General features: G+C 39.8%; 1 protein-coding gene and 1 pseudogene across 8 annotated transcripts in view; both read right to left on the reverse strand.

The window, feature by feature from the left end:
* The window catches only part of FMNL2 (formin like 2), a 333,723-nt gene that overhangs the window by 70,537 nt on the left and 235,711 nt on the right, over nt 1-27,475 (reverse strand). For 7 of the 8 annotated variants that reach the window (XM_025261316.3, XM_025261340.3, XM_025261327.3 and 4 more), the window contains exons 5-6: nt 24,413-24,496; nt 21,316-21,468 (exon numbers count right to left, since the gene is read on the reverse strand). In XM_025261316.3, coding sequence (XP_025117101.2) covers nt 21,316-21,468; nt 24,413-24,496 — 237 coding nt within the window. The remainder of the gene's footprint in view (nt 1-21,315; nt 21,469-24,412; nt 24,497-27,475) is intronic. The other variant, XM_025261362.3, reaches the window with a different exon arrangement.
* On the reverse strand, nt 12,243-14,641 carry LOC102411486 (annotated as a pseudogene).

The raw sequence follows: 27,475 nt of genomic DNA on the forward strand, positions 1-27,475 counted from the left end.
TAAAAACAAAATTAAAGGCAACATTTGAACTTGTGTTAAAACACCACCATAATCAGTAACAACAATCAACCATAGTATTGACAGTTTAAGGAGATCTGTGATATTATTTACATCAACCTTTCCTGATACAGATGAGAAAAATGATGACCCAAGATGTTACATCTACAGAGCAAGTAGACGTTAAGAGATGAGACCAGATCCCCAGGTCTCCTCCCTGGAATTCAGGGCAGTCACTTTCTATAGGTTGCTTCTCAACCTGACTCATCCATCAAGTGATCACATGAAAAAGCTACTGCCTGCAGCCATATGTGCTAATGAATTCCCTGTCGGAGGTTCCTATTCTGTCATCCCAACAGAGTTTTCTGTCCTGGGCCTTAAAAGATATCTTTCTCCCATCCCTCCAATAATTATCCCACCATACAGAATTAAGGCTAAGGTGGCTAAGAAGAGCAGTATCTGAGCATTTCCAGAATACAGTGGCTGATACACTCCGTAAGCTAAGTTTTCTTTTAAAATCTTTATCCTCAATCACTTACCAGGCAAGGAAGGATTTTTTTTTAACTTAGTAATAAATTTTTCTCTGTATTTTGGAATTCTCATTCAAAAAAATTCTCCCCGAATAAGTAAATGCACACCTGATAAACGTCACAACTCTACCTCAGCAGAAATGAAGTATTTGCAAACAACCGAGAATCACTTTAAGTCCCCAAAGCTAGATTCTAGGGACTGTGTCGTGGGTCAGCATGTACATTAACCTACTCTTCAGCATGCACATTTTGTAGAATTTGACCATTTATGTCATGAGATATTTATTTGCTTTAATTATCACCAGAGTAACTTTCCACCTTTTACCTTTTTGAACATGTTTTAAATCCAGCTCCAATGAACAATATCAATACTCTCCAAAGAACACATCCGCATGGAGCTGGTTTTAATAGATCCCCAAGTTGACTCTAAAACACCAAAAGAATTAGCACTAACAATTTACTACATTTGAACTTTTCACAAGCACTCCCAGATTGAATAAGCAATCTTAAAGAACTGGCCTCTAGTGCTCTATCAACCACAGGAAATCAAATCAAGCCTTGTGTTTAAGGCCCAAAATTGGTTTTCCCAAGCAGCTATTGTTTATGCTAAACTCTATTAAATGCTAAGGGAAAATGAAAGATCAAGATGTTGCTTCAGCCACCATCTAGTTTAGGAAGCAAGAGATTTTACGGATAGCCTCTATGTTAAGATGTTCTCTGTTCACACCTCAGCCCACCCCTTCTGCTGCATACATGTTTTAATGTGTAAAATGAACTCAATAAGCGTACACACACCTGCACAGCACCGTATGCTGAGGTGGTAATAGGCACACCTCAAACGAGAGCACTTTCTCGCAAATCATGGTCCTGAAAACCCTCATACAACCTTTTCTCAATCAAGCCATATTTGACCAAGTTAATACAGACTGAATCACGGTAACTATCTTTAGGCATATGAACGTTGTTTCAATGAGGCGCTAATTCAAGAAGTATAAAAGGAAAGGACAAATTGTGGGGTAAGTATCAGAAGGTGACAGTCAATGAACATAATTGAACATGAAATGGTACTAATGCAGATCTGTTTTTTAAATTTATTTCTAATTGGTGAATAATTGCCCTACAGTGTTATGCTGGTTTCTGCCACACAACAGTGTGAATCAGCTATATATATACACACATCCCCTCCCTCCTCCCATCCCACCCCTCTAGGTCATCACAGAGCATTGAACTGAACTCCCTGTGTTCTACAGCAGCCTCCCACTAGTTATCTATTTTACACAAGGGAGTGTGTCTATCTCAATGCTACTCTCTCAATTGTCCTCTCCTCTCCTTCCCCCATTATGTACACAAGTCCACTCCCTACGTCTGTGTCTCTATTCCTGCCCTGCAAACAGGTTCATCAGAAACAGTTTTCTAGATTCCATATGTATGTGTCTAATACAGATTTCAGAGACGGCGATGGCACCGCACTCCAGTACTCTTGCCTAGAAAATCCCATGGATGGAGGAGCCTGGTAGGCTGCAGTCCATGGGGTTGCGAAGAGTCGGACACGACTAAGCGACTTCACTTTCACTTTTCACTTTCATGCACTGGAGAAGGAAATGGCAACTCACTCCAGTGTTCTTGCCTAGAGAATCCCAGGGACGGGGGAGTCTGGTGGGCTACCGTCTATGGGGTCGCACAGAGTTGGACACGACTGAAGCGACTTAGCAGCAACACAGATTTAAAACACACCATCTCACAAATCTGAGTAACAGAATCACAAGACACTTCCATTCATCTTTATCTATATTTAAAATTTTCTACAATGGATATACAGTATTCTCCAAATAAAGAAAAAGTTGCACCAAAAAAAAACCTCTCACAGATGGTCTAGGTTTACATTCATCTGAAGACAGAAGGCTAACTAGATCATAAGATGATAACACTTTCCCTACTTTAATCATCCCACGGAAGAATGTTTCCCAAAGGCCTCTTGAATGGAGAGCTGGTCCGTAAACAGACAGCCAAGCTGAGGGTTTCTGTGAAGAGGCTAAATTCTACCACAACACATGCGGCAAAAGACCCAAGTATCATCAGAACAGCTAAGCTTTGCAAATCCTATTCCCTGGTCCCACACACACCCACCTGGATGCCAATAAAAATAGAATGCCATGATCAAGTTTCCAGAGAAAACTGATGAGGGTGATTGATTAGAGCCACACACCTCTACCAAGCATGAGTCACACGGATTCACTTAGGTAGGGCTGGAACATCAGAGCAAGAATCTATCACCAACTAAAAATGCAAGCAACTCACATGAAATTAGTCATCACAGTGAAACACTGCATGCACGAAGTGCTCCTGCGCAGTCAGGTTAACACAAGGAAATATGATGCAATGTATTATCTTTAAAAGGGTAGATAAGGGCACATCCGGTTCTAGGCCACAGCCCTTGAGGCTAACCTATCTGCATCTTTCACAAACACTGATCATCCCACTTTGGCTATCTGAATAAACTTTCCACAAAGACCTAAGTTTTATAAGGATGACATCACTGCCTCAGTAGAAGATATGGGTGCTTCTGTGGAAAACTTATGTCCTTGGCATGTGCTCTGTTACAGAATTACACATAGCAAAACAAGTACTATAATATTTTCTTCCTAGAGTTATTATAAAACATATAAAACAGGGCCACGTTGGAGACTGCCCCAATGCATTGTGATATATGAAAAAGGCCCCAGTGGGAGGCAGTTCTAGCTTCCCTATGGTCTCCTATGGATAACTGAGGCAGATAAGCTCAAGTCTTGCCCCCATGTAGTATCTTGAATGACTCTAGATTTTTTCAGCAGTAAATGGTACATGTTCCCTTAACTGAGATTTGAAATTGGCTTCTTCACTGCTGCTGCTGCAGCTAAGTCGCTTCAGTCGTGTCCGACTCTGTGCGACCCCATAGACAGCAGGCCACCAGGTGCCCCCGTCCCTGGGACTCACTAGTAGCTCCCAAACCTCAAGGTACATCCAGCTTAATGTAGGAGGAGGAAGTGAAAGCAGGAAGAAGAAAGCTGGCAGCTCCATTCTGCCCCTCCTCTACTGCCTACCAGGCTGGTGGTTTATACTCTGATTATGGGAACTAATGGTTTTTGAGCCTACTGTGGATCAAGAGAAGGAGGAAGGGGAAACAGCACAAGTTAAAATGTCACAAAGCTAGCTATTCTTACTGAGATTCAGTTGTTTTTCCTAAATCGATGTTTCCCAGATTGCTACAAGACTTTACTCTCTATAGAGTTCTGAAAAAGTTGACTCTGGCTTATTTTGCTGGTTTTCTCATTGCTTTCATGGGTCCTGTACTTCACCATTTTCACTGACATCTCATAACATTTAGAGAATCCTGAGAGCCTATTCATTCTAAATACATGTAACAAGTCCTTCAAGTTCAAAGGAACAGTCAAATAAGATTCTGCAAGAATTACATTTCTCTGGTGACTTGGAGCTGGTTCTCTAAGACGTCAGGATCAGAGAACTATCGAATGGAAAAACAGGGGCATTCTGTATGTATAGAGGGGCTGTGACCCAATGCCTGGACCACGAGGTTAGGGGACTAAATGCCTTCCTGACTACCCTTCCTCCTCCAGACAGGCAAGCAAGAGTTTTGAGATTCTAGGTCTGTGGACACAAAAGAGGGGTTTTCCAGAGGCAGAAAACAACCCCAAGTCCAACATTTGGAGCTCCTGTCCTTTGTAGAAAAGATAATGGAGAAGGGATATATAGGGCTGTTTTTTGAGGTCTCAAGAGTTTTAAGGAAATCCTGCTTTTTGAGAGGTCATTCTGACAAGAACACCACCAAATTTCTCCAGCACTCTTCTCCATCGACTGTGAGAATCGCCTGCTCTCTTGTCAAGCACTGAATGAAAACTAAACATTACCCTCACATTAAAAGATAGTAAGACTATCTTGGAAGAACGGCCAGTAATATTCACCAAGTTCTATGTGTGTGGCGAGAAACATGTGCCCAAAATGACTTAAGATCAAAACGAAAGAAAAATGACTAACCGACTGTATTAATTTATGCACCAGTGGTTTATAAGTTACATGAAATAATAATAAATGTGGAAGTTACAGTCAATGCTAGTAGGAGTAAAACACATAAAAAATTTACGCAACTGTCACAAATAAATAAATACTTTTAAGAAACCTATACAATGTGCCCTGTTTAGGACTAAAACTACAGCTGTGCCGCCTCCTTCACACGCGGCAATCCATCTGCGCAGCGGCCGGTAGTGAGCACGTCGACTCACACAGCACTGGCAGCAGGCGCTATGCAGAAAAAGCTATCTCTGCTTTGAAAGACTGTTAGAATGACTGATTAGAGAGAGCCAACCAGTTGATTTCTAATAAATGACAAGGCAACTCAAACCTAGACATCTGAGTCCAGAAAGCAAAAAGAATGTCAGGGTCAGCAGGCAAAACCTGGGGAAGTAGCTCTCTTGAATCTACTTGACCACAGAGTAGATACACAGGAATCTCTATTACCAAGTATGTATTCAAGCCTGAACTATATACAGCGTTCACTAGAGTTCTGGTTATAACCATGTCTTGCTGGGCTTAAACCACAACTCACTGTTGAGTTCAGTTGCTCAGTCGTGTCTGACTCTTTGCGACACCATGAATCGCAGCATGCTAGGCCTCCCTGTCCATCATTAACTCCCGGAATTCACTCAAACTCATGTCCATCGAGTCGGTGATGCCATCCAGCCATCTCATCCTCTGTCATCCCCTTCTCCTCCTGCCCCCAATCCCTCCCAGCATCAGGGTCTTTTCCAATGAGTCAGCTGTTCGCATGAGGTGGCCAAAGTACTGGAGTTTCAGCTTGAGCATCAGTCCTTCCAAAAAATACCCAGGACTGAACTCCTTTAGGATGGACTGGTTGGATCTCCTTGCAGTCCAAGGGACTCTCAAGAGTCTTCTCCACACCACAGTTCAAAAGCATCAAATCTTCGGCGCACAGCTTTCTTCACAGTCCAACTCTCACATCCATACATGACCACTGGAAAAACCATACCCTTGACTAGATGGATCTTTGTTGGCAAACTAACGTCTCTGCTTTTGAATATGCTATCTAGGTTGGTCATAACTTTCCTTCCAAGGAGTAAGCATCTTTTAATTTCATGGCTGAAATCACCAGTGATTTTGGAGCGCCAAAAAATAAAGTCAGCCACTGTTTCCCCATCTATTTCCCATGAAGCAATGGGACCAGATGCCATGATCTTTGTTTTCTGAATGTTGAGCTTTAAGCCAACTTTTCACTATCCTCTTTCACTTTCATCAAGAGGCTTTTTAGTTCCTCTTCACTTTCTGCCATAAGGGTGGTGTCATCTGCATATCTGAGGGTATTGATATTTCTCCATGCAATCTTGATTCCAGCTTGTGCTTCCTCCAGCCCAGCGTTTCTCATGATGTCCTCTGCATATAAGTTAAATAAGCAGGGGGACAATATACAGCCTTGATGTACTCCTTTTCCTATTTGGAAACAGTCTGTTGTTCCATGTCCAGTTCTAACTGTTGCTTCCTGACCTGTATACAGGTTTCTCAAGAGGCAGATCAGGTGGTCTGGTATTCCCATCTCTTTCAGAATTTTCCACAGTTTATTGTGATCCACATAGTCAAAGGCTTTGGCATAGTCAATAAAGCAGAAATAGATGTTTTTCTGGAACTCTCTTGCTTTTTCCATGATCCAGCGGATGTTGGCAATTTGGTCTCTGGTTCCTCTGGCTTTTCTAAATCCAGCTTGAACATCTGGAAGTTCACAGTTCATGAATTGCTGAAGCCTGGCTTGGAGAATTTTAAGCATTACTTTAATAGCATGTGAGATGAGTGCAATTGTGCATTAGTTTGAGCATTCTTTGGCATTGCCTTTCTTTGGGATTGGAATGAAAACTGACCTTTTCCAGTCCTGTGGCCACTGCTGAGTTTTCCAAATGTGCTGGCATATTGAGTGCAGCACTTTCACAGCATCATCTTTCAGGATTTGAAATAGCTCCACTGGAATTCCACCACCTCCACTACCTTTGTTCCTAGTGATGCTTTCTAAGGCCCACTTGATTTCACCTTCCAGGATGTCTGGTTCTAGGTCAGTGATCACACCATCATGATGATCTTGGTCATGAAGATCTTTTTTGTACAGTTCTGTGTATTCTTGCCACCTTTTCTTAATATCTTCTGCTTCTGTTAGGTCCATACCATTTCTGTCCTTTATCGAGCCCATCTTTGCATGAAATGTTCCCTTGGTATCTTTGATTTTCTTGAAGAGATCTCTAGTCTTTCCCATTCTGTTGTCTTCCTCTATTTCTTTGCATTGATCACTGAGGTAGGCTTTCTTATCTCTTCTTGCTATTCTTTGGAACTCTGCATTCAGATGCTTATATCCTTCCTTTTCTCCTTTGCTTTTCACTTCTCTTCTTTTCACAGCTATTTGGCCTCCTCAGACAGCCATTTTGCTTTTTTGCATTTCTTTCCCATGGGGATGGTCTTGATCCCTGTCTCCTGTACAATGTCATGAACCTCCATCCATAGTTCATCAGGCACTCTGTCTATCAGATCTAGTCCCTTAAATCTATTTCTCACTTGCACTGTATAATCATAAGGGATTTTATTTAGGTCATACCTGAATGGTCTAGTGGTTTTCCCTACTTTCTTCAATTTAAGTCTGAATTTAGCAATAAGGAGTTCATGATCTGAGCCACAGTCAGCTCTCAGTCTTGTTTCTGCTGACTGTATAGAGCTTCTCCATCTTTGGCTGCAAAGAATATAATCAATCTGATTTCAATGTTGACCATCTGGTGATGTCCACGTGTAGAGTCTTCTCTTGTGTTGTTGGAAGAGGGTGTTTGCTGTGACCTGTGCGTTCTCTTGGCAAAATGAGAGGGCATCAGAAGACATGCTGAAACCATAATCTGATCACACGGACCACAACTCACTGTAAGAGAGTCTAAAAAAAAAGCTACAGTAATTCTGAACGAGTTGCTCAGGTTAAAGAATGTAACAGACAAGTGAGACTACATAATCTAAAAAGCACAGTAAAAAAGTGAAAAGGTAACCTATGGAACGGGAGAAAATAATTACAAATTTGTAATGAGGGGTTAATATCCAGAATATACAAGAAACCCCCACAAATCAATTGTAAAAACAAACAAAAATTATCCAATTAAAGATTGGGCAAAAGGAACTTGAAAAGACATTTCTCCAAAGAATACACACAAATGGCTAACAGGTACATTTAAAATGCTCAGTAATTAACAGGAAAATGCAAATCAAAACCACAGTGAGAAAGCACCTCATACTGACTTTCAGGATGGGCATTATCAAAAAAGACAAAAAAAAACAAGTGTTAACATGAATAAATTAGAGCCCATGTACACTGTGGGTGGGAACGCAAGTTGCACAAGCATTATGGAAAACAGTATGGAGGTTTCTCAAACAAAAATAGAACTTCTCCATGTAATGCTCCAGCAATCCCACTTCTGGATGTTTATCTAAAAGAACTGAAACCAAGATCTTAAAGAGGTATCTGCACTCACATTCCTAGCAGCACTATTCAGAGAAGCCAAGATCTAGAAACAACCTAAAGGCCCATCAACAGATAAGTGGATAAATATGGTTTTAAAAAACAATAACGAGGTGGTGTGACAGAAGTGTTACCTGATGTTATGGTAGTAATCACTGCAATGTATAAACATACAAAATCAACACACTGTATAAGTTATGCAATGTTACAAAACAATTATATCTCAACCAAAAATTAACTTACATATTCACATAGACTCACAGTATCAAAGTCCTGAAAAACAAAGCAAGGGTTGTGAATTCCCTGGCAGTCCAGTGGTTAGGACTCGGTGCATTCACTGCCATGGCGAGAGTTCAGTCCCTGGTTGGGAAACTAAGAGAGGGTAAGGTGGGTGGGATGAATTGGAAGACTGGGACTGGCATATATACACTAATATGTATAAAATAGATAACTCATGAAAACCTACCGTAAAGCACAGGGAACTTTACTCAGTGCTCTGTAGGGACATAAACAGGAAAGAAATTTAACAAAAGAGAATATATGTAAACATGGAGCTGATTGACTTTGCTCCCCAGCAGAAACTAACACACCATTGCAAAGCAACTAAAGTTCAATTAAAAAAAAAAAAAAAAAAAAAAAGAAAGGGTAAGGAATGATTCCAAGTAGAAGGATGTTACACAGACACAACTAAGCACAATAAATGATCCCTGTGTTGGATTCTGGACAGAGTTTGAAAAAATGTTATGAAATAGACTGGAATAACTAAACAGACTGAACTAAAAATGTGCCAGTATGTAAAAGTTCTGATTTTAAGAATTACACCATGGTTATACAAGAGCATGTCTTTGTTCTTAGGGTATCAACCCAAAAATAATTAGGTATAAAAGGGCATGATTCTGTAACTTGTTCTCAAATGGTTAAAACGTGTGTACGTTTACCTAGCAAATGTGCAAATGGCAGAGTGGACAAAATGTTAAAACAATTGCTGAATCTGTGTAAAGAGCATAAGGAGGAATCATTGTACTATTGTTGCCTTTTTTTCAGTTTTCAATGATATCAAATTAAAAGTCACAGAAATAAAAAGAAGAAAATTATGGTAGATACATAACACTGCAATATTATTTAGCTTTCAATTAAAGGAAATCTTGCAATATGTCATAACATGGATGAACCTTGAGGACATTACACTATGTGAAAAGAGCCAGTCGCAGAAGGACAAATGCTGTATCATTCTATTTATACGAGATACCTGAAATAGTCAAACTCACTCAAGTGGGGAGTAGAATGGTGGCTGCCAGGGCCTTAAGAGAGGGCAGAATGGAGAACTGCTAATAACAAGTATAAAGTTTCAGTTATGCAAGGTAAGTGAGTTCTAGAGATCTGCTGAATGATATCTTGCCTACAGTCAATGACACTGTACCATACACTTAAACATTGTTGAGAAGGTAGATCTCATGGTAAGGGTTCTTAGCATCATAAATAAATAAATAAATAAAAGCAGTATTCTTTAAAAAATAACAAGGGTGATAACATAAGAATTAATTATAAGTAATGTGTCAATGATAATTCTAGGTGTACAGGAGAAGACCCACTCCTGATCAAAAGCTACATGTGATCAAATCCTGGATTTCTTTCAAGATCTACATCTGCAAAGCACCAAAATTAAATGGAAACTGCTATTTAACCAGTGGTGCCTTGAAGAAAAAAATGTCTGATCACACATCTATTGTCTTGAAATATATTTATTTCTAGACATATTCTTACATGTGAGTTTGTACATGTCTGTCTCTCCCTTTGAGCTCCTATTATCCAAGAACAGTATGTTACTGCAGAACCTTAAATGGAATGTTCCCTGAACTGACCTAACCAGGCCTTCCCAGAGTCCATCAAGAAGGTTTTTGAAAATGTTCTGTGAAGTCTCCATGCCAACTTTTGTGAAGTTTGTAATATTTAGGTCCTATTGGCAACAGAAAAAGACAAGGTATATTTTATTCTTCTTACAAAAGTATCTTCAAGTAACCGAACTACTCAGATATTAAACTAAATAAACTAAATAAACCTATAAATAAAGCCTAGCAATCAGAACTCCCTTGGAAGCTAATGTTAGTATTCAGCCCAATCGGAATGCAATGCCATCTGAGTATATCACATCATTTGGCATAACTGTACTAGTCTTTTATGGTTCCAAGGTCTGGACTAATAGAACTTTACTAAGATTTGAGGTTTTAGGTTTCTTCTCCCTGACTATTCAGACATGACATCACCTGGGCATATTTTTTCTATCAATTAAACTCATAAAATATTAATACTTGATGCTAAAAAAAAAAAATGAACCAAGCACTTTTCTGTCTCTAAAGCCAAAAGAAACAGAGCTGAAAGAGTAGAACCCAGATAGTTTGAAGTGGGAGTGAACCAGGTGGGGGAAACAGACAAAGACAAAAACAGAGATATGTGTGGGGGGGTGTTGGTTACACAAAATCCTAATGAACACTGTTTTCTATTCAGTTGTTGACATGTTCTGTTCATCTGATTCTGCTTTCAGAGGACCAGGCGATAGCTAGAACAGAACCTGTAAGGTCTCATTTATATGCATTTTGAATGGAATACATGAATCAACAGGCTCCACCAAATGAATGAAGGGCCATTAGTTTGAATTTTCTGTTTTTCAATTATATTCCTTTTGTAAAAGGCATTTACTATGGAGTGGCTAATTAGGATATGACCCTATGGGAAAAGTGTCCAAGGAAACTAATGCTTGTGACTTTTCAATGGAAATATTTCTATGTTTATCAATATTTGGCCCCTCTTTTCATAAACCTTCAATAAATCATTGTCAATGTGTCAAAATGACAATTCCACAGCCTGGCCTTCAACACAGTACATCAGTTCAGTTCAATCGCTCAGTCGTGTCTGACTCTTTGTGACCCCATAGACCTCAGCATGCCAGGCCTCCCTGTCCATCACCAACTCCTGGAATTTACTCAAACTCATGTCCATTGAGTCGGTGATGTCATCCAACCATCTCATCCTCTGTCGTCCCCTTCTCCTCCTGCCCTCAATCTTTCCCAGCATCAGGGTCTTTTCCAATGAGTCAGCTCTTTGCATCAGGTGGCCAAAGTATGGGAGTTTCAGCTTCAACATCAGTCCTTCCAATGAACACCCAGGACTGATCTCCTTTAGGATGGACTGGTTGGATCTCCTTGCAGTCCAAGGGACTCTCAAAAGTCTTCTGCAACACCACAGTTCAAAAGCATCAATTCTTCAGTGCTCAGTTTTCTTTATAGTCCAATTCTCACATCCATATATGCACATAACACAGTACATAACCTGGCTCTCCATGACTTCTAGCCAGACTTATCTGTTCACTGTTTCCTGAACAAACCATGCAGTCTCACAGCTGACCACTGCTCCTACAGCTCTCCCTTCCTCCCCTGGCTGCTACCTTCTCCTCGCAACCTTCCTCACGTGCCACATGCAGACCAAGTTATGACTCTTCTCTAGATTTGGTTGTTTACTCTAGTCTCTAAGGCTCCATATAATTAGTTCTGGTTATACACAAGTGATACTAACATGTGTTAGTAGGAGCATGAACACACACACGCTCTTTTCAATCAAATCGTATATAAAGACACTGACACAGTGGAAAGAAGTTAGAAGACTTGGATTATAAATTCTGGCCGTATCACTTACTACCTACGGGTAACTTCTCTGAGCCTTCTTGTCTGTAAAATGGGGCTAATAATTCTTGAACACTTCCCTACAATTTTATGAAGATATAATGATGCAAGTATGAAAAATTCATTTATCAAGAATGAATATATTATGTACAAATATATTATTCCATGTGTCATTCTGTATCCTCAATATTTAGCAATGCACCCTTCACATATTATGGATGCAATCAATCTTGCAGATGAAGGTAACAGAATGCAGCTGGAGCAATTTGCTAAGTCATCGTCAGCATTTTTTTCAATCTTATACAGTTAACATTTATTGACTACGCACTACTGTGCCAGGTTCTTTACGGGAACTGTTAATCTCACAACCTATGAGGTGGGTCCTGAATCTGATCTGAGAATCTGTGAGGCAGATCCCCAATAATGCACTGGTCAGGTAGGCTTGTTTTTCCATTTCCACATAGCCTCTTTCAGTTGATTTTCTTTTTCTTTTTAAAATAAGAGGATTTTATTGATGGCATTTTTATTGTCTTCATAATAAAACAAAATATGAAGCTCAAAACTGGATCACCTGGCCCTTTCTCTTCTTATCACCTCCCAGCTCAAAATGCTTGCATCTCTTAATAGCCAGGATTCTCTTCTATCTACATTTGGGCTCAACACATTCAAGCCTCAGTACAATCTTCTTTGTAGTTTTAGCCTTTTTCTGGAAAACCGGCTTAGTCTGCCCACCATAGCCACTCTGTTTCCCGTCATAACGCCGCTTTCCCTGGGCATACAGAGAATCCTTGCCCTTCTTGTACTGTGTCACTTTGTGGGGCTGGTGCTTCCCACACTTCTTACAGAAAATCCGGTGGGTTTTTGGAACGTTCACCATGTTTGTGATATCAGCACAGAAATAAAGCTCAGTCGATTTTCTATTGGATAAAAGACCCAATAAAAAAGTGGAACAAGGGGAGAAAGTCTCGCAGTGGAAAATGCCTGACATCCGCCAGTATGGCGCACCCACAAGCTATAATACAGCTGTCAGCATTCTACTAGCGAGGTCATTAAAATCAGTTTCGAGCCCAAAATCTGGAATGTACACTCTTAACCCAAGTCCATTTTTCTCTTTTTACAACACCCAATAAAAAAGAAATGCAAAAATCTGAAACACAACAGCCTAACACTTCGAACTTGTTTCTGCCTACAAATGTGCTGAAAAGGAAAAGTGACAAGTTGCAGTTACAGATTATTTTTGGAAAGTCTAGGAATTTACAAAGTCTTTCTTCTATACATGGGTACTGCATTTTCTGCAACTTTAGATCTTCAGGTCAACTGTCTAGCAGGTTAAGGGGCATCTTCAACATTTCCCCTTCCTCAGAAATAAAACTCAGGTATTGGCTATAATGATCATCCATTATTCTTTTTGCTTCTACTCCTTTTCAGCATTTTTTCTCCTAAAGTAAGCGTTACTGAAAATTTTAACCAACATCTGCCATCTCATCTGGTGAAAAGACAAACTTCAAACCTTGAGAATAACTGTTTAAATATACTTTTCTTTCTAACTTTTCCCCTTCAAGTTGGCAGATAAGGTAAATTCTTCAAGATCCTTCCACAGGGAAAACTTAGAATAAATAAAGTTAAGGGAAAGGAATACATGTAGAATAAAATATAGATTACAAGTCTCAGTCATGAACTACAGAAGATCTGAGTTGATTTTATATAATTTGGGGGGAGAAGAAGGAAAAGAATAATGATCATTTCAGAAATTACATTCTTAATTTACAGAAGTTGGAAAATGAACAAAACTGAGTTCAATCTCCTTGTTGAGAATCAAGATAAAAGTGTTTTAGCTTCTAACTATAAAACTCAAGTATATTTTTTATGTGCTTCTATAATGGTTTAAGTTAAAAGGTTAGGTGATGTTCTTCGCCCAACAATAAAAATTCAAGGTAAAATGCTACTGCTGAAATAAAAACTCGTAAGAGCTTAAAAGAGCTCATCTCTTTTAAAATATCACTTACTTTATAAGCAAACTGGTACTGAGTTTGTATTTTCATAGCTATAGATAGGATCACTGTTATGAAGAGATCAGGAAAACTGCTATGAACAGAAGTAACTATTGCAAATGAAAGCCAATGAGCCATGTGGGCCCTTAGCCCATACACATGGAAATCAGTCTGTAGGAATGAGTTAGCTGCTTAGGAAATAAGGTCTTTGAGCTGGGCTTCAAGTGCCTCATCAACAAAGAGTTGGACTAAATGACATAAGATCCTTTCCAGATTCCAGCTTTTCCCCTTTTTACTAATGGTTCAATTCCTCTTCTAATCAGACACAAAGCTTCTGTTTTTTATCACTCTGATGGTCTCTGCTCTATATTCTAAGCTTTGGGTATCTCGCATGTAGGTCTAAGCACCAGCTGCCTCAGCAATCTTTCGCTCCAATCAATATCCAGGGCATTTACCAGACCCTACACACCTTGTGTGTTTCCCATTCCACTGCCTTCCAGATAAAAGCCAAATTTCAAAATTCCAAGAAAGAAAAGTTCTTTTTTTTTTTTAATTTTATTTTATTTACCTTTGCAATATTGTATTGGTTTTGCCATATATCAAAATGAATCTGCCACAGGTATACATAAGTGGCTTCTCCCTATCTGATCCATGAGTATATAGTATATGCATTTTATGTCAGTTCTAAAATCATAAAAACAGAAACTTGAAGAATTCATTCATAATCACCTTTTCAGTAAAAATAGTCACTATCTCAATTCAATAAACCTTCTTTTCAGTGTCTTCCCATTTTCAAATGTGTGTGTGTGTGCTCAGTCATGTCTGACTGTTTGTGACCCCATGGACTGTAGCCCTCCAGGCTCCCTCTGTCCATGGAATTCTCCAGGCAAGAACACTGGAGTGGGTTGCCATTTCCTACTGCAGGGGATCTTCCCAATCCAGGGATCAAACCTGTGTTTCCTGCATCTCCTGCATTGGCAGGCGGATTTTTTTATGACTGTGCCCGCTGGGAAGCCCTCATTTCCAAATAGGTGAAAATAAAACTGTATTCATAGAGAACTTTCTTATTCCTGTCTTTCATTTAGGAAACCTTGTTCACATTTCTACATGATGGTTATCTTCTAATAGTCGTAAAAGTACGTAAAATCCAGCACATGAATCAGGTCTCCAGTAGGGCATTTAGCACCTTTGGGTGAAGAAGAAAAAGACACAGTTTCTGGGAAGGCTTAACAAGTCCTCTCCTGCACGGTACAATTTACATAATTCCATTTGGACACCCTGATATTAAAACAGTATATTTACTGAGGGAAAAAATCATTTTGTGAATATATAGGCAGGATCATGTGACATGACAGTTGGGGTCTGGCCACCTCACTTCAGATCCCAGGCAAGTTGCTTAACCGCTAGAGGCCTTGGTTTCCTCAGAGTGACAGTATTAACTAGTAGCAGCAGGTATGTATCTCATAGAGGCCTTGTACACAGTGAACAATCACAGAAGGCTCTTAGGACAGTGCCCGGCACACAGTGGACACTCAACAAATTCTATTTTTCTCCCCAATAAAAATCAATGCTACCAATATCTTTGTGCTCGATTTTTAGCAATTTTTAAAAATTACTCCGATGAAACACATTGCCAGGAAAGGATTAAAGACGTGTAAACAAGGATGTAAATTTGAACTCTTCATGTAAATCCACTAAGTATATGCAAGTGCTAAAAATAGTGATGATGACTTCACAAAATGCCAGTCCATTAAGATAGTAATCTCAGGAAAAACAGTAAAATTTGTTCTAGGAAATCTTAGAAAGAAATGTAAGTAGGAGTTAATATATATTAAAGAAAATATGGGGTCATGATTTCCTTTAAGTGGGAAGGTCAGTAAGGGTGACCTGCAGGGCTTTCCCAGTTTGGTATGTCTATGACCCAGTCGCCATTAGATAGTCCTGCTGCTGCTACTGCTGCTAAGTCGCTTCAGTTGTGTCCGACTCGGTGCGACCCCAGAGACGGCAGCCCACCAGGCTCCCCCGTCCCTGGGATTCTCCAGGCAAGAACACGGGAGTGGGTTGCCATTTCCTCCTCCAATGCATGAAAGTGAAAAGTGAAAGTGAAGTCGCCCAGTCGTGTCCGACTCTTAGCGACCCCATGGACTGCAGCCTACCAGGCTCCTCCATCCATGGGATTTTCCAGGCAAGAGTACTGGAGTGGGATGCCATTGCCTTCTTCGATTAGACAGTCCTATCCCACTGCAAAGATCACAGAACCTCTGTCCCAGAGAGGCAGGACCTTCCCTGTATCCCAAACAGATCTGATCTCCGATGTAAGATTTTGCTCAGCCCATGTTCGTTCATATTACCTCTACCTGCGACAGCCTTTCCTCACCCTGACAAGCAAGTCTGGCCATCACTCAAAGTCCCAGTTTAAATCTGGTCTTCCCTCCAGATTCCTAACGCTCCACCACTTTCTTTTAAACCTCGTAATACTGATTTATTAACTACAGAAAGAAAGTGATTTTGCTCAGTCATGTCTGACTCTTTGCAACCCCACAGACTGTAGCCTACTAGGCTCCTCCATCCGTCCATGGAATTTTCCAGGCAAGAGTACTAGAGTGGGTTGCCATTTCCTTCTCCAGGGGATCTTCCTGACCCAGGGATCGAACCTGGGTCTCCTGCATTGTAGGCAGCTGTTTTTACCATCCAAGCCACCAGGGAAGTCAGCTTATTTAAGTTTAGTGGCATTAAACATGACATTCTTAAAAATTACTTTCTCTTACATCTGAATTAATGCAATCTTTGCCTTAAAAAATCTAGAGTGTCCATATATGCATACAAGGCATCATTTAATTTAGCTAGACCTGTAACAGAAATCTATCTTAACCAGACTCTAAGCTTATGAGACAGCACACTCGAGGTTTCCATTGCATCAATAACCATTTCTACAACTGGCTACTCTGACAAATTTATGATAGTACAGAATCTACAAGTTGATACAACTCCAGGTGAATGTCATGTCACAAAATGCTTAACCATCTATTTTAAGTATTTCTAAAAGGCTAAACATGAAAAGGAGAGTGCACCATTATAATTTTGTTTTGAAAGTAGAGCGTTTTTCCTTGTCTTCATTCAAGCCACATTTATTGTCTCTTTTTTTTATATATGACGTGTTTTAAATTTCTTGAAATCTCATTTCTTCCTCCAAGTTTTTAACCAACCCTTTGTCAATGATATAGGATAAGATTACTGAATCTACATTATTATCTGGGGATGGGGATGCGGGAACTAAAATCTACATTTGGATACAGAAGACATTCTAATCAAACAAAGCTACCAGAATAAATCGTCTCTACAGAATGTGACTGTCTTTTTATCAGTCCAAAACAAACAAACAAACAAACATTTGTTAAACATTTGTTTAACAAACCTTTCAATATTAGTTAAAATGCAGTATTGCTTGAAGGCTCAAACTCTTAAAATGAAGAATCATAATATGATAACAGAAAGAATCAAACTTTAAAAGGTACTAGGCTTTATCCCAGTACAAGGTGATGGAATGAAGCCATGCAGTTATCATACTGTAACACAGAGAGCAGGTACCACGCTCTGCTGTCACGCACTACAAGGTCTCTTGGGTGTCACTCTCATTGTCATCCATGACTTACAAGATGTTCTGGTTAGAAGCCTTGTCATCAATGTGTAAACTGAAGTTGCTCCAGAAGCAACAAGGGGAGAAGCGGCTCTGGTGGCATTTGAACTGAAGATACTCAGGCAGAGAAACTAATCTGGTGGTGACATGAGAGATGAATGGAACTGGAGGAAGAGGAGACAGGAGGACGGGAAAGGGCAAGAGAGAGGAGGAGATGATGATCAAAAATGACGTGGAAGAATGAAAAAGAAGACCAACAAAAATAAAGTCAAAAAGTGGAGGCAGCAGAAAAAATAAAGGGGAGAGAGGAAGGAGAAGGAAGAGAGAGAGAGAAAAAAAAAATATATATATATATATATATATGTAAACAATCTTTGAAAATCACTCAGTTGTGTCCAACTCTTTGTGATCTCATGGACTATACACAGTCCATGGAATTCTCCAAGCCAGAATACTGGGGTGGGTAGCCTTTCCCTTCTCCTGGGGATCTTCTCAACCTAGGGATCAAAGCCAGGGCTCCTGCACTGCATGTGGATTCTTTACCAGCTGAGCCACAAGGGAAGCCCAAGAATGCTGGAGTGGGTAGCCTATCCCTTTTTCCAGTGGATCTTCCTGACCCAGGAATCCAACTGGGGTCTCCTGCATTGCAGGCGATTCTTTACCAACTGAGCTATCAGGGAAGCCCAACAATCTTTGGGTATGTGAAAAGCAATATATATGTTCCATATGCCTGTACCTCTGGTTGCTGTTTTTACAAGTTAGAGATGCTATCAAATGACCAAATACAGAATTAGAATCCATTAGACGTGGAATACACTGATACATGTTGTATAAAAACAAAAATCGAAGCTTCAAGTCAACAAGTGTCATGAAATTTATTGCTATATTGTTTTGTTTTGTTTTGTTTTTTTGAGAGCCCATGAAGGACTCAAAATTCTCCAAGCCAGGCTTCAGCAATACATGAACCATGAACTTCCAGATGTTCAAGCTGGTTTTAGCAAAGGCAAAGGAACCAGAGATCAAATTGCCAACATCCACTGGATCATCAAAAAAACAAGAGCTCCAGAAACACATCTATTTCTGCTTTCTTGACTATGCCAAAGCCTTGGACTGTGTGGATCACAATAAACTGTGGAAAATTCTGAAAGATGGGAATACCAGACCACCTGACCTGCCTCTTGAGAAACCTGTATGCAGGTCAGGAAGCAACAGAACTGGACATGGAACAACAGACTGGTTCCAAATAGGGAAAGGAGTACATCAGGGCTGTATATTGTAACCCTGCTTATTTAACTTATATGCAGAGGACATCATGAGAAATGCTGGGCTGGAGGAAGCACAAGCTGGAATCAAGATTGCTGGGAGAAATATCAATAACCTCAGATATGCAGATGACACCGCCCTTATGGCAGAAAGTGAAGAGGAACTAAAAAGCCTCTTGATGAAAGTGAAAGTGGAGAGTGAAAAAGTTGGCTTAAAGCTCAACATTCAGAACACTAAGATCATGGCATTTGGTCCCATCACTTCATGGGAAATAGATGGGGAAACAGTGGAAACAGTGTCAGACTTTATTTTTTGGGGCTCCAAAATCACTGCAGATGGTGATTTCAGCCATGAAATTAAAAGATGCTTACTCCTTGGAAGGAAAGTTATGACCAACCTAGATAGCATATTCAAAAGCAGAGACATTACTTTGCCAACAAAGGTCCTTCTAGTCAAGGCTATGGTTTTTCCAGTGGTCATGTATGAGAGTTGAACTGTGAAGAAAGCTGAGTGCTGAAGAATTGATACTTTTGAACTGTGGTTTTGGAGAAGACTCTTGAGAGTCCCTTGGGCTGCAAGGAGATCCAACCAGTCCATCCTAAAGGAGATCAGTCCTGGGTGTTCATTGGAAGGACTGATGCTAAAGCTGAAACTCCAATACTTTGGCCACCTGATGTGAAGAGGTGACTCATTGGAAAAGACCCTGATGCTGGGAAAGATTGAAAGTGGGAGAAGAAGGGGACAACAGAGGATGAGATGGCTGGATGGCATCACCAACTCAATGGACATGAGTTTGAGTGGACTCTGGGAGTTGGTAATAGAGAGGGAGGCCTGGCGTGCTGCGATTCATGGGGTCTCAAAGAGTCAGACACAACTGAGGGACTCAACTGAACTGAACGAAGGAGTCAAAGGAATTTCAAATGTTCCGTTCCTGAGCCTGAAACTGTTTAAACACACAAAAAACAACACAATGTTGGTTTCTTATTTGGTCAACACACCTGCCAACCAGAAATGTCATAATGGTTCCCAAGTTTCTCAGAACAGTATTTCCATCATGTCTCTCTATATACTTTGGGTCTTTTTTTTTCCAATTTAAAATGAATTATATGGGAGGGAAGATTTACAGGGAGAGGACATATGTATATCAATGGCTGATTCATGTTAATGTATGTCAGAAACCAACATAATATTGTAAAGAAATTATCCTGCAGTGAAAAATAAATAACTTCTTGTTAAGATGGTAGCTGGCCAGTATATGATACTTTCCAGGTAAGAAATGATGAAAAAGCAAATTAAAAATGTACTTTTGTCAATTAAATTCCTTACACATCACTATAGCTGTATCAATGGTAAGACTTTCCATTTGGGTTACAGAGTGATTAGGGAGTTCTTCAGGCACAACTGGCCCTCCTTCAACTTCCCAATCAGCCCACATAATCCTCTGTCCACACATTAAGCTGATGCAGACTAGAAGGTTATATAGCCCTTGTGTGTGTGTGTGTGTGTGCCTGTGTGTGCACGCGCACGTGCATGCAGTCAGTTGTATCTGACTCTTCGCAACCCCATGGACTATATATAGTCCACCAGGCTTGACTATCCATGGGATTTCCCAGGCAAGAATACTGGAGTCGGTTGCCATTTTCTACTCCAGGGGATCTTCCCAACCCAGGGATTGAAACTGCATCTCCTGCATCGGCAAGCAGATTCTTTACCACCTGGGAAACTTGTACGTGTGCTATGCCTAGGCGCTCGGTCATGTCTGACTCTTTGCGACTCCATAGACAGCAGCCCACCAGACTCCTATAGCCCTTGACCTATTGCAAAAGTCATGAGATGAATTGACATACAATTCTTCATTATTATTATTGAATCATTCTAAAGCTGTTAATAATTTTGGCATTTCCAAACAAGGAAAATCTGCATGGCTGATAAAAAGCATAATATTTAAACATCAAATCCTGAGCAGAACTGAATTTATAAAGACTTTAACTTTCCATGACAAAAACCCACCAAACTCTACAGTAGGTATGAGTGAATGTACAATTTCAGTGATATTACACTCAGCAGTAATATAGTTGTTCACCCCCCATCCTCCCTTAGTAAGGTGGTATTTCAACCAAAGAAGGAGGAATCTGTAGGAGGAAACAGAAGGCTGACAATGGAGAGCACACCCAACGAAAGGAACAGTGCTTAAAGGCATCTCTTTAATTAAAATAATCACTGCACCTATGACTAAGAACACAACCCACAGAAGACACACCTGAGTTACCACAGGAAGAAGAGAGGAAGGAGTAGGGTTTAAATAACAACAAGGAGTTCCTGAGATTCTCAGATCTCAATGTGCTGACTCTACCTAGGAAACAGAGCCCAGGATGGCAGCATCTCCTGGGTTTCAGGAACTTATCTGTCTATGGAGACTGCTCTGCTGTGTCATTTGGAAGCAGAATTTTCTTCTGTGCTGAATGAAGGAGTAGTATTTGCAGCAAGCTACTTAAAGGCATTGAGTATTGCCCAACAGATGATCCCATGAACTCCCGTAGGAATCTGCATTTGGAATCGTTGACAACACAAGTGTCGTGGGACAAGAACAAGTGATACACACAAAGCCCAGGATCCTCAACAGAAGTTGTCCCAACATATCTTACAAACCCGCCTGTTCCTGAATCCAGGCACTCACCGCAGGGCAGAATGTCTTCCCGAGCGGGATACACTGTTGCCCACGGGGGAAGGCAGGTTGCTTCCTCTGTGCAGGTCCTCAATGGACCGACTCCAGGGCTTTGATTTGTCCACCGAGCTCTCCACAGTGCTCTCCACACTTTCAAAGTCAAAACTAAAACAAAAGAGAAATGCCACTCAAGACTTAATTCAGATTCACACAAACACATGGATGTGTAAAACTTGCTCCTTTCAATTACACATCTGCACCTTAATATGGGTAGTTTTTGCAAACAAAGAAAACTGATAATGGAATACAAATGAATTTCCATGGACTATGTGTTAGCTTCAAAAATACAGAATGACAACTAGGAATGTGTTATTTGCATCTTATTATAAGGCTTGCTGACTTCCTGATTAGTAATGAGCTCTGGTGGGATAGGGAAAAAAGATCTTAGAGCTGTCTACATTTTGCTTTAACGAGTCAATATGTTAGGCGTATACTAATTTATTCCTACCCATCAATTTTCACCGAGCATTTTCTCCTAGTGTGTTGGCAAATGTGCTTTTCCAACCATATGTGATACATTACTTGCAAAGTTATGAATTTGCTTTGATTTTGGAATCTCTCCCCAGTGTGGTGCTCTTTAAAGTAGGGCTGTTGTTTCTCTGGCATATTTTTGAGGTTATTACTCATGTTAACCATGTTAGAATAAATGGCTAAATTGCTCATCCTTATATAATTTTAGGAACAAATTTTTAACATACAGCCCTCTGTGTTCTATGCATGTTTCCCCTGCCAAAGTTAGTAGCTCTACTTTCTCAAAATATATTTTGTCAATGGTTTCTAGCTATAGTTCCAACAAGAACACCTGATCAGGTAGAAAATAAACAGAATGCAGCTATAATCAGTATCATCTGTTAAGATTTTGAAGGCTATCATGGAAGAAATATCAATAACACATATTGGAAATAGCAAGTATGACTGTTTATACAAGTGTGACTGCCAAAAGAAAATAGCTGCTTAGAACAACCATATGTAAACTAAGTGATACTCTCCATCTATTAAATTCTAAGCCAGATAACAGAGACAGATGCGCAAAGTCATTGAATGGGTCTAACAATTCTGTTATTCCTTAGGATCCAGAAACCAGTGAACAGAAAAGAGGTGGAATTGAGTAATCAAACAGATCCTTAAATATTAAAAATAGAAGCCTATAATTGACATCAGAGAAGGTAAGCCTAGGGGCATCCTAAGATCACCCATGTCATTAAGTCTCCTGCTAAGTCACTCTGCAGCCCCCATATGTTCAGCCGTTCAGCATCCTTATGCTCCTCTCAGCTCATCCCCCAACCCCCTCACCGAGCAGAAAAAGGAAACGCGCAACTTGGTGAATGCTCCTGTTTTAGGGAGGCTGCATGAGTCTGCTGTTTCACATTACATGGGAAAGAAAATTGCCACATGCTAAGGAATAGCAAGACATTTTTTCGGCCCATTTAGTTTCAAGAAAGGATAAAACATAAATTACTTATCTACATATAATTTTCTAATTAAAGCAAAAATAAGACTAATAAGCAAAGACTGTAAAGTTAATTCTAAAATTTAAAAAAGTAGAAGATTAGGAACCAAAAGCTCTGAGTTCTTATTTTTTTTTGTTGCTGTTGTCTTTGTTCTTGGGCTTCAGATTAGAAAAATTCCCTTGGAGAAGCATGACCTTTTCCCATTGGCCTTATGTGTAGATGCATTTGGGAAAGCTACTTTATAAGCTCTGATGTGATGGGGTAAAATGTTGATTACAGCAAACATATTACAAATAGTACACAATTCTTTTCCATTATTCCTGAAGTTTCTTAGTCCTTCCTTAGTTCCTTATTAAATACTCTTCCAGATTTTAAAATATGCAACAGGATAATATTTCTATTCCATTTTGCCATATAATATGAAGTGTAGGGGAGATTAGCAGTTTTCGATGTAATAGGGGTAGATAAGAAACAACCTTTGGAAGAGTATGCTATAAACAATAGCATTTTATTTCAGAGGACAATTTCTCATGAAGATAAGAACTTATCTGTTGAATTTTCTTAATACAGTCCATATCATATACAAAGCTATCAAAACTGAAACTCATCAAGCCAGTTTCAGTTAACACTTTAGTTTCTGCAACAACAAGGCGGGAATAATTACAGCTTTCTCTTCACCAATTCTCAAGGAAGTGATGAGGATTATAAGATAACACGTGGTTACACCTTAAAGTGGAGCAATAGAAAAAACAAGTTCTTGCTTTAAAAAGAAGAGTTGAGAAGAAAAAAAGCACCATCTAGGCCAAAATGCCTTCCAATAAAATTAAAAATAATACAGTATTATTTCCTTAATGTGTATGTGTGAGCATGTCCATCTCTGGATATTGGAATAGTTTTCAATTAAAGAGGGAAAGTGGAGGAAAGAATGCATCATTCAAACATACACTTCATTCCTACCATAAATCTTTCCAGAAGCCTAGCAAATGAGAAAACTGTGAATCAACAAAAGCAAGGTGAAATAGTACAATTTTTCCTGCTCTTCCCCATTTTTTCTTTTTACCCCCTATAAAGGAAAAGTCAAAACAATACAAATATATATAAATTTAAAAAGGAAAACCTCTTGCTTACCCCATTTCCTCCACTCCCACTATGTTTAGTATCTATTTCTGCATTAATTTTCTCTGTATTCAGTAGCACATACAAATATACACATATAAGTTTTTTTTTTAATAAAAAAGGAGTCACTCTTCTGTACCTTGCTTTATTCACTCAATAATATATCATAATACCTCTTCCAATAATTGCTAGAGTATTCTGCCATATGAACATATGAAACCTGAGCATCAAAGAAGGAACTTCTTTTGAAATAAGGACTCCTCTAAGGGTGATCTTACTCCCATTTTATTTTTGCCGTAAAAGCATTTCTACCAACAATTATGTGATTTGCTTTTAGTTACTTGAACAGAAACAAACCTCCTTAAGCCTTACCACATCTGCTTCTGGGTTTTTCCCCTCAGTGTGGTATCTAATTTTACCACTGAGCTGCATCTTCTGTGACCACATAAAATTTAAAAGGAAACAAGCCAGGTTTTACTTACGTTACTGCATACTGCGCAAATGATAGATATTCTACCAGAACATCGAGACCTTTGTTTTCTTCATTCAGAAACTCTCTGACCCATCTGTTTGGGGGAAAAAAAAATTCATTGGCAAAAATTATTATATGCTGTACCATAAAAGGGCTTTCCCAGGTGGTTCAGTGGTAAAGAATCTGCCTGCCAATGCAGGAGATGAGGGTTTGATCCCTAGGTTGGGAAGACTCCCTAGAGGAGGAAATGGCAACGCACTCCAGTATTCTTGCTTGGAAAAATCCCATGGACAGAGGAGCCTGGTGGACTACAGTTCATAGGGTTGCAAAGAGTTGAACACGACTGAGTGACTTAGCACGCACTACCATGAAAAGGACGCAGTGAAAACTTGTTTTTCCATCAGAAACATCTGCTGCCTGAAAGGAACTACAGCATTAAGCCTAGACTATCTCACATAAGGAAGGAGCTTTCAAATATGGCCACTAAGAAAACCACAACGTTTCCGTGTGAGTGTGGGGGCAAAAAGTGTATGAGTGCCTTCTGTGTATTTCACTGCTTAGTAGAATGAGGATAACAGGTAAGAAACTTTCTAAATGAGGAACTTGCTGCTGTCCTTGTTCCACCACAACTGATCGACAGACTGCTTGTTTAGGGAGCCAAGACTGCATGGGGAATCAGGCAGACTGGGGACATGACGACATAACCACTGAAATCCAGGCCCGATTCCAAATCCACATTCAACTCCTTCTTGGCACATGATGCTGTAGTAAACACTCAACTAGCCAATGAGAGACCAGTGTTTATGGGCTTCTGGAAGTTCCATAGGGATAATGATTGCTTAGTTTTTTCCATGAATGTTAAAACCTTTTTAAAAAGCCGCAGGCAACACACACCAACCGACCTGAGATGTGACAAACATATTGTTTAAAATCATTTAAAAATAATATCAGTTTGCATTTGAGTGGTGGATTTGAATGCAGTTTTCTGAGAATGTGTATACATTTTTATTTTCACAAAAGATGAAGCAGAGTGGTCAGATACTGAGGATAAACACCTGTTACCCTATGTCCCAGATCTCCTCCAGGATATCCACCTTCAAAGAACACGCGGTATCCCATCAAGCCTGTACAGCATTGGAAATTCCAACAAATAGTAAGTAAATGCATCTGCTATACCACCACAGAAACGAATCTTGGGGTATATGTGTCAAAAGCATTCCAAAGTGGCTGCTTTCCTCCATGAACACTGAGCCAATAAGGTCCACCAGTTATGGACACTGTGGCTCCTATGGAAACCAGTCCTGAAGCTATGAGAACAACTGTCAGACAATTCTACTGTGTGTCTGAAAGGATGAGCAGTCCTTTTAAGGTTTTTGGCTTAAAGGGAAAAAAACAATTTGTTGGGCTCAGAATGCCTTTCTTTAAAATTTTGTTTCTAGGGGGATTTTGTTGTTTTATCCTCAAGCACATCCTTTCTTCAGGTCCCTTCACACCACCACCTCATACATGATCTCAGTGTCTGCTTCCAGATCCTTATTTTCATTTATTTTAAATTACTCCCTATGTGGCTAGGTCTCAGAAGACACGAGGCATTTTTAAGTGCCCATCCTTAAAGCTTAGAAATAGAAAAAAAGTATTTTTTTCCTTTTAAAACTGGTAGGAGACTAAAGAAAGGTTGGAGCTCACTATTGAATTGGATGACTAGCTCTGCTCTTGAAATTCAAGCCCTTTAGCCTCTCTGTGGCCTTCCCATCGGTTGGGTCTATGGGCTCTGAGGGCATGATTTAAACCAGCCCTCCACAGTGGGGGCACAGCAGAAAGCCCTAGAGCTGGGCAGGTGGGGGGGTGGTCATCTTTTTATTGGAAAGAAAACTAGATTTTTCAGAGTGACCTTGATTTCACGTGGTCTACGTGGCCCATATTTCACTCTCAGTGGCTCATATTTGTTGTTATTCAATCTCTAAGTTGTGTCCGACTCTTTGTGACCCCCCAGACTGGCCCCATAAGAACACTCTAATTTAGGAGTTGAGAAGAATAGTCATTATAGGTTCTTCTTGTTGATTTTCCAGACATTGCCTCTAAAACACATAAATGGTCCAGGACACCCTAAGGACCTGCCATTGTCTCATCTCAACCCCTAGCACCTTTGCCTCACTTAGTTCAGCCACAAACTGGAGAAGAGGCAAAATGACTCACAGATCTTTTTTTTTTTTTTTTAAGGAAGGAAGGAAGAAATGGTAGGAAATAGCCAACTACAGCCAGAGTGCAATCCTCTTAACTCAAAGTACTAATATGCATATATTTTGATGCAACTATAAAGCCTATTAACTGGCTTTTATTTCAAAGCCTTTATCAATACCCCTGCTTGTTCTTGCTGACTTTGAGTGAAAGGACCTTAAAAATAAATTTCAAAGTGAAAGGCAGGAGCTTCTGCTCAGTTCCTAAAAATAGGCGAGAGTATAACCCATCTTGCCTCTGAAAGGTTTAATTTCATTTTTAACCTGTTTTTCGAAGCTGTGAGATCTTCCTTGGGTCTACTATTTGGCTCGGACCCCCCAGGTGATTTAGGAAAGAATAAGATAGAACTCCATCACAGATCCCTACCTTACCACCCCTTTTGTCAAGTGGTATTAGGTTTGTATACTCATCTCAACAAAAAGGCTCTGGGGTTTAAGAAAACAACAATCATATTCTGCATCGGAGAGAACAGAGGTGAGAGTGAACTTCTGTGGAAATTAAAGACTATGGAAATCAAATAGAGATGGTAGGTAGAGATGAAAAAAGGGCAACTTTCAAAAACATTATCTTTAAAGGCATTATCAGGTACATGATTATGACATATCATAAATTGAGGATTCCTGTAGGAAATTTCCATTTTCACCTCTGTGTACGCTACACACTCTTCAACATATTGCCAGTACAGAGAATTTCAAATTGGGTGATTACAGGTCCTGGAAAGTAGAATTGTTTCCGATTCTGACAGCATGCCACATTACTGAGTACCTCACAGATTCGATGTAAATACCATATGTTGTAAATTTGAATTTAGGCAAATTCCAAACTGGCTGCTGGG

Source organism: Bubalus bubalis, chromosome 2 (genome assembly GCF_019923935.1).
Source record: "Bubalus bubalis isolate 160015118507 breed Murrah chromosome 2, NDDB_SH_1, whole genome shotgun sequence".
Classification (NCBI taxonomy): Eukaryota; Metazoa; Chordata; class Mammalia; order Artiodactyla; family Bovidae; genus Bubalus; species Bubalus bubalis.